The sequence below is a fragment of the Hemiscyllium ocellatum genome, chromosome 34, assembly GCF_020745735.1.
Source record: "Hemiscyllium ocellatum isolate sHemOce1 chromosome 34, sHemOce1.pat.X.cur, whole genome shotgun sequence".
NCBI classification, from domain to species: Eukaryota; Metazoa; Chordata; class Chondrichthyes; order Orectolobiformes; family Hemiscylliidae; genus Hemiscyllium; species Hemiscyllium ocellatum.
Genome location: NC_083434.1, coordinates 25909844 through 25925042, shown reverse-complemented (window position 1 = coordinate 25925042; position 15199 = coordinate 25909844). Strand labels below are relative to the sequence as shown.

The following is a 15199-nucleotide window of genomic DNA, read 5'->3' as shown; positions in this document are numbered from 1 at the left end:
TGAATGCCCCACTATCAACATCCTGACTAGAAACAGAACTGGACAAGCTATATCAGAGCTACAAGAGCATGTTTGAGGCTAGAAATTCTGTAGCGAGTAACTCAGCTCCTGATCCCTCAAAATTGTTCAACACCAATAATGCACACGTCACAAATACAATGAAATGTACCCACATGCCTAAATGTGTGCAGCTCCAACAACACAAGATAATCCGTACCACTGAGGACAATGCAGTCTATTTGACTAGTACAGCCACAAACAGTCATTCCTGGTGTAAAGCTCAACATACATTGCTGCTGTTTTCTACAAGGTGCAATGTTCCTTAAGACATCTCCTCCAAACTCATGACCACTACCATCAAGAAGGACAAGGGCAGAAAATTAACAGGAATGTCACCACCTGCAAGTTCCCCTCCAAGCCACATAACATCCTGTCTTAGAACTTTATTATCATTTTTTCAGTGCCACTGGGTCAAAATCCTGGTACTCCATCTTGAATGGCATTATGGGTCTACCTACACAAAATGGAGTTCAGCGGTTTAGGAAGGCAGTTCGCCACCACCTTCTCAAGGGGCAATTAGAGATGGGCAATAAATGCTGGCCCACTAGCAACAACCACATCCTATGAATGATTCTTTGTTAAATTCTGAAGTTTTTCCCACTGCATGTGTCTCTCTTCCTGGCTTACACTCCCATTAGGCTCCCGACTCAAATATACTTTTTATTCATTATCTTACACTCAAAAGATTAAAGGTTTGCCTCCTCCTCAACACGCTATTCTGGTTTTCACCATAAAAATGTGATTATTTTAAAATTATCTCAAAGCACAATGTAAAATAATGAACTCTACTTTATCGGAGGGTGTTTGAGACTTTATACAGGGTATAAGACATCCTGAGAACATCACCTGGAATGAGCAAATACAATTATAAACAATACTTGAAGATGTTTTGAGACTGAAGATTGCAGGGCAATACAATAGAACTGCTGAAAATTATTAAAGAATTGGACTGCCGAGATAGAAGTAAATTGCTTCCACTTGCTGGGAGATTAAGGATGAGAAGCCAAAGATTGAAAATCAAATCAACAGAACTGAGGATAAAAGAAATATCTTTACAGAGAGAGGTGAGGGGTTGTAGATTCATATCCAAAGCTACTGACACTGAGATATAAAGTCTGAAACATCAATACTCAAAATTAGGCACAGAATATGAATAAAGGATAGAGGGTAAAGTTTTGGCCTAACAGCTTGTTTCTTCTTGTGACATCTATACGTTTACAAGAGCAGGTGGTTTTCAGCACTACTTAAAGAAATATACAAACATCTTTAAATGTACCACAGTAGATAATGGATGCATGCACACACACTTTCATCCATTGCTAATCTTGCTAAAATGTACTCACATCACAGAAAGAATAAATTGATCATGTGCTTATTATGCAAATTGTCAGTGCACATTGCTTTCTCTGTCTGTTTAACAGCCCCCTTTCAGAAAGAGTAACAAAACTAAAAGACACTCCACACCTCAGAATTACTGAAAATAAAATAATCAATAGTTTAAATGTAAGCAAATTAAATCAACCAAGGGTGGAATTGTTGCTGAAATGTTTTGCTTGATCGGTTCAACAGAACTTATTTCTGTGCAAAACCGTAAATTGGATTTTATTTGCAAAATTAAAACCACAATACAAAAATACTGCTTGTAAATAATAAAACGCACAAAAGACAAATTACCAAATTCTGACATAAGCTTATGAAAATTAATAATCATTAGATCCATTACAATCAGGTTACTTTCAATTTCAGTAAAATGGCACAGTTTTGTAAAAGCTGCAGCATAATTATTGAAAATTTAAAAGCAATTAATACTTTTACAACTTCATGTCCTTTTGAGATCTTCCTTAATCAGTTCCAAATTGGCAGCTACTAGTTCTCAAACTGACTTCACTGAAATTCTTATTTTCCTCAAGCACAATTTCTTTATATTAGAAACTCCAAAATATCAGACCTCTCCTTAAAAACAGCATTGCCCTTATGTTCCTGTTACAACCTCATCCTCGCTCAAATATTGAATCAATTTTCCTACTTCTATTTAATTATGCTAATATAGCCTTGCTTCCCAATCTTCATGTGTCATCTTATGTAAAACTGACCAGATTCTTGATCTGAATAAATTCTTGCTCACCTGTCACCTCATCTGACCTAGAGTTAGCTCACCCTCAATCCACTAAATTGAACATTTCAGCCTAGTCACAACTCCCACTCAACTTTTCAAACAGGCTTTTCCAATACTAGCAATCCTGTCGTGGGTTTAATCAGTTTTCGAGCCTTTCCAGCATCCTCTGTACCCTTGCCTCAACATTGATTGCAAAACCTTCAGTCACCTTGCCACAACACTGTGGAGTTTCCCTACTAAATGCCTCCAGCCCACACTGTCTCACATGATAAAACCATCTCAAAACAAACTGCATCTGAATCATTCATCTATTTCTACTGAAAAGTATTGAGTCTCTTAGATTAAAGACATAAATACAAACTGTATCTGACCAAACCTGATGTCAACTTACTTTCCTTCTCCTACGTTCTTCATCTGAAATGTGTTTATCTTTTTCTGATTTCTTTTTCTTCTTTTTTTTCTTGTCTTTGTGCCGTTCTCTCTCATGATCAGACCGGTCATCATAATAGCTGGAATCGTGGCCTGAACCAGAGAGCTCAGTAACTTCACTTCCTCCCACCTTCAGTACCAGCTTAAGTGGCTTTTCAGGAGGTTTATCAACAAAGCCTGTAATGAAATAGGAAACACATCTCACATACATGGATAAGAAAAGGTCTGCAACATTTATGCAAGAATTTGCTCTAAATTATGCCTGTCAGTAAAACAGAAATTATCATTAATAATCAAAGATTAACTGCAGTTCAAAAATCCATTATTGTGAGCTTTGCAGAAGTTGTTTCATATCCTCCCCTCCTTTCTTATGTAGATTGCCCCTCTTTGTGGCAGGATTGGGTCTTCCACTAGAAGGACTAACAATCAATTAATTACTTTTGCACATTAAATATATTGTCTTGCATGCAAATATATCTATCAGTTCACACACAAAAGCATCCCACCAACAGCAATGAGACAAATAATTAGCTGATCCATTCTTGTTGGTATTGATAATCTTGGTCTTAGAGACTAGAATTGCAGCCCTTCTTTTCCTTGAAAAGTTCTACAGACATTTTTTCATCTGAAAGATATAAAGACACAAACTACAAAAACAAACTATAAAATTCTAACAGGACTAGACATGGCAAATGCAGGAAGAAGTTCCTGGTAACTGGGGTTCCAGGTCACAGTCTAAAGGTACAGGCTAGATCACTTAGGAGACGAGGAGAAATTTTGGTGGTGAGCCTGTAGAATTTTCTCCCGCAGGAAGTGATTGAGGTCAAAACATTGAATATTTTCAAGAAGGAGTTAGATAAAGCTATCAGGGCTAAAAGGATCAAAGGGAGAAACATGAACAGGGTACTGACTTGGACAATAGTTATGATCATTTTGAATTGCAGAGCAAGTCTGAAAGGCTGAATGGCCTACCATACTATATCTCATATATATCATCCTATATCTGATAGGTAGACACTGATTTGCTAATTACTGCACTGAAGTCCAAGTGGAGCTTTAACCCAAAACCTATTTTAAATGTATCTCACTGCAACTTTAAGTTTATAAGGAGTTTGCAAATTACTGTAATGCATTCAAGACTAAAAGACATCAGAGCAGCAGTAGGCCATTCAGTGCATTGAGTCTGCTCCATCATTCAATGAGATCACGGCTGAGTTGATAATTTTCAAATCTTCATTCCTGTCTTACCCTCCACCAACCCAACTCCCACCAAAACCCTTGATTTTTCCTTGTTGATTAAAAATCTGTCTCACCCTCTAATATTATTGACCCAGACAAGTATTTCAAATCAATAAGTATTGATAAATATTTTATCCCAAACAAGAGTAGGGTAAAAGAAAAATACAATGGGAGCTTAAAATCATGATCCTCAACAAAAGATTGTCACTAATAAGTTCAGTAAATAATTCAGGAGGAACGCATTTATTCAGTGATCAGCGTGTGAAAATCAGTCGCCCTTGAGTAGACCATAAGACATAGGAGCAGAAATTAGGCCATTCAGCCCATCGAGTCTGCTCCACCATTCAATCATGGCTGATAAATTTCTCAACCCCATTCTACCCGTAACCATTGATACTCAAGTACCTATCTACCTCAGTCTTAAGTATACCTGATGTCTGTGAGGGGGGAAAGCAGACATATTTGTGAGGGGGGAGGGCAGGGAACAGGAGATGTTGAAATAAATAGCAGGAGGCTGTTATGGAGCAGAAATACAACTCTATGATCAATGATAGCTACTGTCCTGAACATCTGGGCTAAGAGTATGAAAGCGAAAGCAAAGGCAAATAAAATAAAACAGAGAAGAGTAAACAACAAAGATTGAGAAATAAAAATCAAAGAGGGAGCAGACCCTTCAACACTTTGTTTCTGTCCAAGAGGTGAATGGAAAGAGGTTGGAGCGCCCCTCCCCCACACCAAACCGCCCCGCCCCCAATCTAAAACCTCTTCATTGGACGTCCGCCGCCTCGGACCGGCAGTTCTTGGCGCACACACACACTGTAAGGGGAAGGAAAGCTGTCCTGGCAGCGGCGTCCTTTCCACATTCACTCACCATCGTAGGAGCGCCACTCGCACTTGTGTTTCTTGTGCTTCTTCCCCATGTCCAGGCGGCCGCCAGCGACAGCGCACCCGCCTCGAGCCGCCGATTCTGCGCAACCTCGCGCGCCCAACGGCGCCTCGTCGACAGGAGCGAGACTCGCCTGGCGTCTGCTTCCCGTGGGGAGGGAAGGGAAGGGAGACCTCCTGAGGGGCACCGATTTTAAAATCAATACAGTACGATTCAACGATTCTGAATAATTTCCAACCTTTGATTAATGAAACTTGTCAACTTTGCGTCGCCTCCCCGCCCCCTCCCCTCCCCCTTCCGTCGAGAGTCAGTCGACGGTCTCGGGGCACAGCGACCAATCCGGTTGCGGGGAGGGGTGAGTGTCGGGAGATCGCAGCCAATCGGTGGAATGTCTCCGGGAGGGAGGCGGGGCTGGACGATGATCGGCGTCCCGATCCGCCAGCGATCGTCAACAGTGCGGATGCCGTCTGCCAATCATGGCGGCATCTCCCGCATTGGCCCCGCCCCCAGGATGTGACGCAATGAGCGGCTGTAGCCTGCGCTGTGGCGGGCGGTGGATTTGAGTTTTCTGCCGGCGAGAGAGCCGAAGGAACTTGTGAGTGAGAATAGGCCCTGGTATCGGGGGTGGGGGGGGTTCTGGCTCCCGGTATTGACCAGATGGTGGGAGAGATTGATAGATCAGTGGGGCTGGATTTTAGGGGAAGGTTACTCTCCGAGTGTCCGTTTCAGTTGTGTGGTTGCCTCCTTTTACCTCAGTCGAGTGACTTGAGCACAAGATCCCTGCTGACACTCTCTTCACTGCTGAGGGAGTGCTGGAATGCGGTGTAGGACAATGAGGTTTCTCCGGTTATCTTGTCCAACGTTCATTGTCTGATAGTGATGTAGAGCACGGAAACTGACCCTTCGGCCCAACTCGTCCTTGCCAACCAGATATCCTAACCTAATTTTGTCCCATTTGCTAGCACTTAACCTGTATCCCATAAGACATAGGAGTGGAAATAAGGCCATTCGGCCCCTCCAAACTCTTCCTATTCATACACTCATCCAGGTGCCTTTTAAATTTTGTATTTGTACCACCTTCTCTGGCAGCTAATTCTGTACACATATCACACTGTGTGAAAAAGGTGCCACTTAGGCTCCTTTTAAATCTTTCCCCCCTCACCTGAGACCTATGCCCCCTAGTCCTGGACTCACCCATCTCAAGAAAAAGACCTTGTCTATTTATTGTATCCATGCCCCTCATAATTTTATAAACCTCTGTAAGGTCAACCTTCAGCCCCCAACCATCCATGGAAAATGTATTCATTCCCTAAATGTTTGTGAAATCATGCAGCTTGCGAGTTTGGTTGCTGTGTTTCTCTTACATCAGTGATGACCTTACAAATGGGTTTCAGAGACGTAACAGTGCTTTCCCAGTTAAAGCATCTTCCATCTGGTGCAGCCTTCTTTCAATTTGATTAGGGAAGTTATCTTCAACTTCAAGTCCATGGTGAGCAAGCTAAATAGACTCAAAATTAGATGGGGCAGTAAATTGTAATGAAGAAATAACCTTACAAATGGATATGGATAGGTTAGAAGTGGCCAAAATGTGGCAGATGGAGTCTAATGTAGATAAGTGTGAGGTCATGTGTTTCATTGAAAAAATTAGAAGGTGGCCTGTTAACTAAATGGGGAGAGACTTCAAGGTGCTCCAGGACAGAGGGATCTGGGTGTCCTCATTCAGAGTCACAGAAAACTAGTGTACAGGTACTGCAGATAATAAAGAAAGCAAATGGAATATTGGCTTTTATAGGTAAAGGAATAGAAAATAAAGGTAAGGGAATACTGTTCCAACTAAATAAGGCATTGGTGAGACCACAATTAGAGTATTGTGTGCAGTTTTGGTTCCCTTACTTGAGGAAGGATGTAGTGGTAGTAGAGGCAGTTCAGAGAAGGTTCACGAGTTTGACCCCAGAGTTGAGGAGTTTGTCATGTGAAGTGAGGCACTGCTGCCTCACAGCGCCAGGGACCCGGGTTCACTTCCCGCCTCGGACAACTGTCTGTGTGGAGTTTGCACATTCTCCCCTTGTCTGCATGTGTTTCCTATGGGTTTCCTCCCACAGTCCAAAAATGTGCAGGTAAGGCGAATTGGCCATACTAAATTGTCAGTAGTGTTAGGTGCATTAGTCAGGGGTGAATGGAGGGGAATGGGTTGCTCTTCGGAGGGTCGGTGTGAACTTGTTGGGCGGAAGGGCCTGTTTCCGCACTGTAGGGAATCTAATCTAAATTTTCCTGAACAAATAGTCTGTTATTGATCCCACTGAATGAAATTATGACATTATTGTATTCAATCAGTTGTTTAGATTTTTCTTTTTTAAAACACTTTAGTAATTTATAAATGGATGCAGCAGCTGGAGAATTAAAACAGGCTTTACCATCTTTTGACTCCATGAAAATACATGTGGAAGTCTGTGTGAAACAGAACAGGTAAGCCACTTTTGTTTCATGCAGTGAAACTTGTAGTTTTTCTTTCCTTATTGCAGTAACAAATAACGAAGAAAAATAAATACAGAGCTATCTTTCAGCGTAGCATGTGTGAGGATCACAAATCTGTGGGTATTCAGCCGTGTTCATTGTCAGCCTTTAATTACAATTGGCTGGTGACTAAAAGATCTATGGGATCCAGGGAGGCTGTTGGAGAGGCCAAGCTGCTTAGTGCATGCATGGGAAGAGAGTTTTGAGAAGAAAGCTGCTGTGTGAGTGCAGGATGAAAAATTGCTGATTTGCAGTTGTGGGCTTATGCCGTGTAAACTGGCTAGACAGGTAATATGTAATGTAGGGTGATTCCAGCAGCATGGGTTCAATTCACACTGGTTGAAATGACAATGCTGAGCCCTCCTTCTTAATATCTTCCCTTGCCTGAAATTTAGTTTAAACCACCAACAGTTGTGTGTCTTTATTGAGAGAGAGCCTATGGTCCAGTAGGACTGTAGCAACTTTACCTTTCAGACAATGGAGAGAGTTTAGGGGGCCGGAATGATTTTCTTGAGTTTTTAATCTGCCAAATTCTTCGGTTTATTATTGGTGCTTTATTACTTACCTCTAATTGTGCCCTAATCTCTGAATCTGTTAAAACTGCTTAACTTTACTAACTAACAACAAAGGTTTTAATTTAGTTGTTCAAATTTGACAAATGATTGAATGGACTGCTTTAGAAAAGAAAAAAGGCTGAGGAAGGAATTGTAAAAATATGTTACTGGATTACATTGAGAGTCATGGTTATACGGCTTTGCAACAGAGGAAGAAGGTATAAGAGTAGACAGCTTATCACCTGAGGGACATAACAAAGTGAGATTTGGGCGATAACAATTTTTGATGTGAGGCATTGTGACCAGCTATGGATGCTGAAGATCACCAGAATGACAAACTCTAGTTCTGGGATAGCTGAACAGCTTGTGGGTATAAACAATACAATGAGTGAAGAAGGTTATTTCTGAATACAATGGGACCTTGATCAGATGGGTCAATGGGCTGAGGAGTGGCAGGTAAAGCTCAATTTAGATAATTGAGATGAGTTGCATTTCGGTAAGACAAACCAGGGCAGAAGTTGTACAACTAATGCAAGTGTCCTGGGGTGTGTTGCTGAACAAAGAGACATGGGGGTGTAGGAATAGAGCTCCTTGAAAGTGGAGTCGCAGGTAGATGGGGTGGTGAAGAAGGTTTTTGGCACACTTGCCTTCAATGGCCCATGCATTGAGTTTAGGAGCGGGGATGTCATGTGGCTGTACAGTACCTTGGTAAGGCCACTTTTGGAATACTGCATTCAATTCTGGTCTCCTTGCTGTAGGAAAGATATTGTGAAACTTGTAAATCCTTTCTGAACCCTTTCAAGGATGTTGCTGGGATTGGAGGATTTGAGCTATAGGAAGAGGCTGAGGGGTGACCTTGTAGAAGCTTTCAAAATCATGAGTGACATCGGCAGGATAAATAACCAAAGTCTTTTTTCTACGGTAGGGGAGTCCAAAACTAGAGGGCATAGGTTCAGGGTGAGGGGAAAAGATGCAAAAGGGACCTGAGGGCCACCTTTTTCTTGGAGAGTGGTGTGCTTATGGAATGAGCTGCCAGAAATGGAGGAGGCTGGTACAATTACATTTTAAAAGTATATGGATGCGTATATGAATCGGAACAGTTTAGAGGGATATGGATCAAAAGCTGGCAAATGGGAGTAGATCAGGTTAGAATATCTGATTGGCATGGACAAGTTGGACCAGACATCTGTTTCATTGTGACTGTGATTCTGGAGTGGGCTGTGGTCTGTGTCTCTTGGAAGTAAAATTGCCTGGGAAAGCTACTCATTTTCGCCCTCTCATATTGTAGGTAATGTCCTTCCGGTAGATTCAATGCATTACCACAAACAGCTGAAATTATGACATGTAATATTTATATGTTCACTTCATGTATAAAATCCTTTGTTCATATTTATAATGTAAGAACAGTGCACCCATTTTATTTTAAAATGGGATCTGCAAAGTCTGGGGCCCTTGTCAGAAATTTATATTTGGTCTTGAATCCTGTGCAATGCCATGAGTGACCTACTGACTACTTTCAATGGATAAGTAAATGGGTAAAATTAGCACTACATATCAGAAGAAAGTACATCATTCTATAAAGATACAAGCACAATTAATACAAGTTCCTAGTAATAAGTCTACCTACAAAGTAAGCCAATATTATCTTATGACATAGCTATTTCATTAAAATGCAAAAAGCAACTCTACAAATTTGCAACAATTGTTTTGTGTTTTTTTTTAACATGGTTTCCTTCTGTTTCGATAGTACTGCGAAGCAGGAAGATGTGCGGCTGTGTGTATTGCAACTACTGAGCAGACACCAAGTGGTATTTGGAGATTATGTCTGGATGGAATTTGATGATGATTTTCTAACGAAGCATGTAAACTCTGTATGCATCGTGGACACGGATCTTACGTTTAAGGACAGACAGGTAAGGGATTGATGGGGGGAAATGTTAGAAGTTGAGTCAAGCACTTTTTTGTAATAGTCATACAGCATAGAAACAAGTCTTTTGGTACTTAAAATGGGCCAACCAGGTTTCCTAAACTGAACTAGTCCCATTTGTCTGCGTTTGGCCCAAATCCATCTCAACCTTTTCTAACCATGTACAAGTCCAAATGTATTTTAATTGTTATAACTGTACAGGCCTCTACTACTTCCTCTGGCAGCTCATTCCAAATATGCACCACTCTGTGTGAGGAGGTGAAAAGCTGCACCTCAGGTATCTTTTTATTGTTCCCTTCTCATCATAAACCCCACCTTCTAATTTTGGATTCCCCTACCCTGGGGAAAAAGACCTTGGCTATTCACCTTTATCTATGTCCCTCATGAGTTTTCAACCTCTATAAGGTCACCCATCAGCCTCCTATGCTCCATGCGGGGAAAGAAAAAGTCCAAGCCTATCCAGCCTCCTCTTAAACTCAAAGCCTCCGATCTCTGTAACATCCTTCGTAAATATTTATCCTCCCTCTCTTATAGGAAGGTAATCAAAATTTGTATACAGTATTCCAATGTGGCTTTACCAATGTCTTATACATCTGTAACATAGCATTTGAACTCCTGTACTATTAACAATGTCAATAATTTGTTATAGTGGTGTATTGCAATAGAATAATCTGGAATGTATTACTTAATGTCATGAAAGTGCTTCTCTTTTACTTCCTAATCAAGTATATATGGAAAATAAACTGTCATTACAACTTGATTTGTCATTTTGTGGAGAAAGTAACTGTTGAAGTTCCAAACTGGTGGTCTGTTATAACAGAAGGAAGTTAATGTAGCAAGTTTAAGCAAGCACAAGACATGTTATGTGAGAAAGAAAGTATAGGGCAGATTAAATTGTAGAACTGATAATGAAAGAGGTAGTAATTAGACAAGAAAATAAAAGATCGGTCTAGAAGAGATGTAAAGAGGTAAAGGAAAGTATCAGTAACGGCTGTCATCCGAAAACCAAATGTTCACATTGCATGATGTTCATCTGTTTGACAAAGTTGAGCATACTGTGAATACTTACTGTTGTGACATATAGCAACATTTTTAATATCTTTAATGTATTTTATCATTATTTGATAAATTGTTAATTCCAGATTTAATTGCGTGTTACAATATAGAAAACGTCAGATACTTTTGAAAGTTGATTCATCTTCTGTAAAAGAGATAAAAGGATAAAGTGAATGAAATGGCCAGTGCTGCCAATAGTATATTGATCTTGCATCTAGGGTCACTTTGTGTGCTAGAAGGTAACTAGGATTAGGGAAATTGGACAGTTCCAATTTGGGTGAATTCTTTTATTTCTGAAGGAAAATGTTTCACTGTTCCACTGCGATACCTTTCATGAGAGGTATTTACTTTCCCAGTTGATGTTAACTCATGTATACAGATTGTGAATCAGCAAATGTGCTTGCTGCTGCTAAACTATCTTCATTTTCTGTCTCAGCCTATTGACCTGACAAAGTCCAACATTTCAATTTATATATTTCGTCTAAATGAGGAAGGTCCATCCTCTGATGCTTTGGAGGGAGAAGAGGAGAACATGCCAGCCTCCAATAACTGGCTTCTACCTGCCGGTATGTACCACAAAACCCTGTTGCGAACTAGGATGTTGTTGGGGATGGGGGTTTTGAGTTGTTAAAGATAGGCTAGGACTTTTTTTCACTGGTGCGTAGGAAATTGATGGATGATCTCCATAGAAGTTGATGTTATTATGAGAAAAGGTGAATAGTGGTGGTGAAGCTCAAAACAAGGGGGCACACTTTTAAGGTGAGATTAAAAAGATTTAAAAAGGATATGAGCAGTAACTGCTTCAGAGTGGTTAATATATGGAATGAACCGCCAGAGAAAGTGGTGGATGCAGGTATAGTTATGATGCTTAAAAGACATTTTTGATAAGTACAACAATGGGGAACGTTTGGAAGGATATGGACCAAATGCAGACAGACAGGTGTTGTTTTGTTTGGGAACATAGTTGGTGTGGACTAATTGGACTGACAGATCTGTTTCCAACCTGTATGACTCTATTCTTGTGGAGTGAAATTTAACTAGGACCATTACTTTTTGTTTTTTTTTAAGTGTTAAAGGGTTTGAAGAATTCCCCAAAATGTTGAAGCAACTGCCTTGTTTGGTAATGAATCTGTATCTATGTGGAAATTAAAGTTTTACATGTAGGAAATATGAAATTAAAGCAGACATTGCTGGAAACACTTAAGATATTTGCCTGCATGAATAAAGAAATGGAATTGACATTTCAGGTTAATTCTTTTTGGATCAGATGTCGTAATGCCACTTATGACAATCATGGCTCAGCAACAGTGCTCTAACTACATATTGTAAATGTCTTTTTATATTAATTTGTGGCATATGGATGTCGCTGGCTGGGAAAGCACTTATTGCGCATTCCTAATTGCCTTTGACAAGGAGCTGTCATCTTGAAGTGCTGCAGTCCATTTATAGTAGACCCATTAGAAAATGTGATTCCAGGATTTTAACCCAACAGCAGTGAAGCAATGGCAATATATTTCTAAATCAGGCTGTTGAGTGGCTTGAGGGTGAGTTTGCAGGTAATGGTGTTTCATATGCTTATTGCCCTTGCCATTCTAGATGGAGTAGTTGTGTATTTACTTTAAAGAGATAGCATGGCGTAGGATTTTGACCCCAGGGCTCATCTGCTCTCTGTTTTATTTCTCTCCCTTTTTTATTTTACGTACTCCTTGAAGAGCTCTGTCGTAGCAAATGAGGCCAGTGCAGACTAGAAGCGGCAATGGAGGCGAGCTTAGGTTCCCATTGGCTTCTGCGTCACCGGGGTGGTCCTAGGGCCAATCATGGCTGCAGGGACAGAGGCAAGTTTGGGTCCAATACAAAACCTATCTGCATTGGCAAGGTGGCCCCAAAGCAGACTCATGGTGATTGCAGAGTTGAGTTTGGGTCATTGTACCTGGTGTCATCAGTGTCTGCATTGGTGAAGGTGTTGGTGAAGATGATAACACTGAAGAGTGGAAACTTTTGTTCCAGAAGTGGTGCAGTGAAGGGGACTTTTCTGGCCAGCAAGACCATAGTGGAGCACTTAACAAGAAGGACTGTGAAGTTGAACAATGTTTCTTTATTTTTCTATCTATTTTCTATGTTTTTTTCTTTTTAAGATGGTGCTAGAGGCTGGTGACACTGTACAACATTTTTCAGTGTATTTTGTAGCAATAAATAAATCCAATGTACAGTCTGAAGACCTTTTTGTGCATTTATGCAGTGTATGTTTTAAATGGTGACACTACCTATATATTGACCATCAATGGTGAAGGGAATGAATGTTTGTAGATGTGCCAAAGTCTTAGGCTACTGTGTCCTGGATGGTGTCAAGCTTCGAGTGTTGGGGTTACATTCATCCAAGCAACTGGGGAGTATTCCATCATATTCTTGACTTGTGTCTTGTAAATGGAGGATAGACTTTAGAGAGTCAGGAGGTGAATTATCGTTGCAGGTTTCTCTGACCTGCTCCTGTAGCCACAGCATTTATGTCTGGAGCAGTTTAGTTTCTGGTCAATGGTAACACTCCCAGGATTTTGATAGTGGGGAATTCAGTGATGATATTGCCATTGAATGTAAAGGTGATAGTTAGATTCTGTCTTGTTGGAAATGATTGCCTGACATTAGTGTGGGAAGTAACAATTGTGCCACATTTTAGCCGCCTTCTGGATATTGTCCAGTTCTTGCTACAATGGGGCATGGACTGTTTCAATATCTGAGGAAGGGGAATGGTAATGAACGTTGTGCAACTATTATTGAACATTCAAATAAAAGCAAAATACAGTGGCTGCTGGGAATCTGAAAGAAACAACACTGGAGAAACTCAGCAGGTCTGGCAGCTGAAACAGTTAATATTTTGATTCTGGTATGATATTTCGGTGAACATCACTGTTGACCTTATGGAGTGCAAGTCATTGAGCAGCTCTACATGACTGTGATAGTTGGAAAGACACCCTCTAAGAGTGGTGAAAGCTGATTCAGCAAAGTTTCAAAGGTACTTGGCCTTTTTTTAGAAGACTTGCAGTGCTATGAGGAAGGAAAAAGGAAGTAGAATCAACAAAAGTGCACAAGCAAAGGCTCAACTATTAAAATAGCCTTTCTTCTGTGTTGTACATATCCATAACTTGGCAAAGACAACTATGCTCTGTAACACTTTTTAAGAAATATCCCCAGCAAGTCACTCAAATTTATAGGTAAAGTTGCTATTCACCATCATTATGTTGGGTGGGGGAGAAAGTTGCCCACATTACTACAGTAAGTAAGAGTACTCTGATAGTTGTAGCACCACCTGGAGTCAAACATTCTTTTATTCACCTGGAATAATATATGGTGAGTTTACAAACCACTTTAGCATCTAATGATATAATGTTATGTTAATTGTTGGTGCATGTAAAAGGCCACTTGCATAATATGGGCATTTATTTATATAGTTAACTATAAAAATCATAGCCAGCTCATGATTGCATTGGCTATTTGTTACCTTTTTGTTAAAAGAAGATGAATATCAAACTTTCTAGTAAGTATGGCAATTCTTGTTGAAAAAGAACTGCAGCTCTTATGAGTCTGAAGTTCTCATTTTATAACGTAATGAACTTTACATTCTGCTCAATATAGCTTTTCATTCCATATTTGTAGGAGAGTTCCATGGACTTTGGGAGAGCTTGATATATGATAGTGAGGTTAAATCACAAGTAAGTGTTTTTAAAACTTACCGTGGTATTCTGGCTGTGTTGGAATAAACTGCTTGGCATGCCTATGAATAATCCATTTTTGCTGATAATGCTACAATATTTAGTTTATCAAGATTTGCTGACATAATTGAAAATAGATTAATAATTTAATATTTAACAAAATCAACTTTGAGTGTATATCAGTGTCTTTAAAAATATCTTTGATTCTTCAAAGTCATCTGTCACAGAATTGTCTCTTTAAAAATATTCTTGTTTTTTCCCATTGCAGTCCTACCCATTTATGTTGACCTCACATGGATCGACATTCCATTCCTTCATACTTCTAGTTATCTATTCTATTTTTTCTCTGTATCTTGACTTTGACGTAAAGGATTACTCTGATAAATCAATAGTCTTTTTTCTGCCCATTATTATCTATTTTAAAATAAAGTCTCTCTATATCACAACATTTTCTTTCAATTTTTTTTTTACTGTGTTTCAAAATAACTGGGCCAGGATTTTTTTGCAGAGTAGGGCCCAATCTGCAGGCCTTTAAAAATGACAGGCAGGACCCAGATGAGGTGTTTACCCCTCATTTTCAGCAAATCCCATTTGTGGTAGAAGGGAACATATCTTTAATTCAATGGGGCCTTTTGAAACGTCAAACAAACTGTCTTGGCCCAGAAGTGTTGGCATGTTCAGGTGCACCTGTGAAAATGCTAAATCAGCTTT

The 15199-nt window shown here is 40.0% G+C and overlaps 2 protein-coding genes across 6 annotated transcripts in view; one reads left to right on the top strand and one right to left on the bottom strand.

The window, feature by feature from the left end:
* Window positions 1-5035, bottom strand: part of brd9 (bromodomain containing 9) — a 69083-nt gene extending 64048 nt beyond the window's left edge. For all 5 annotated transcript variants that reach the window (XM_060850052.1, XM_060850055.1, XM_060850053.1 and 2 more), the window contains exons 1-2: window positions 4716-5035; window positions 2568-2782 (exon numbers count right to left, since the gene is read on the bottom strand). In XM_060850052.1, coding sequence (XP_060706035.1) covers window positions 2568-2782; window positions 4716-4764 — 264 coding nt within the window. In that variant the 5' untranslated portion in view covers window positions 4765-5035. The remainder of the gene's footprint in view (window positions 1-2567; window positions 2783-4715) is intronic.
* Window positions 5036-5248: 213 nt separating this feature from the next.
* The window catches only part of trip13 (thyroid hormone receptor interactor 13), a 34275-nt gene continuing 24324 nt past the window's right edge, over window positions 5249-15199 (top strand). The window contains exons 1-5 of the mRNA XM_060849925.1: window positions 5249-5325; window positions 7098-7196; window positions 9546-9711; window positions 11218-11347; window positions 14433-14488. Coding sequence (XP_060705908.1) covers window positions 7108-7196; window positions 9546-9711; window positions 11218-11347; window positions 14433-14488 — 441 coding nt within the window. The 5' untranslated portion in view covers window positions 5249-5325; window positions 7098-7107. The remainder of the gene's footprint in view (window positions 5326-7097; window positions 7197-9545; window positions 9712-11217; window positions 11348-14432; window positions 14489-15199) is intronic.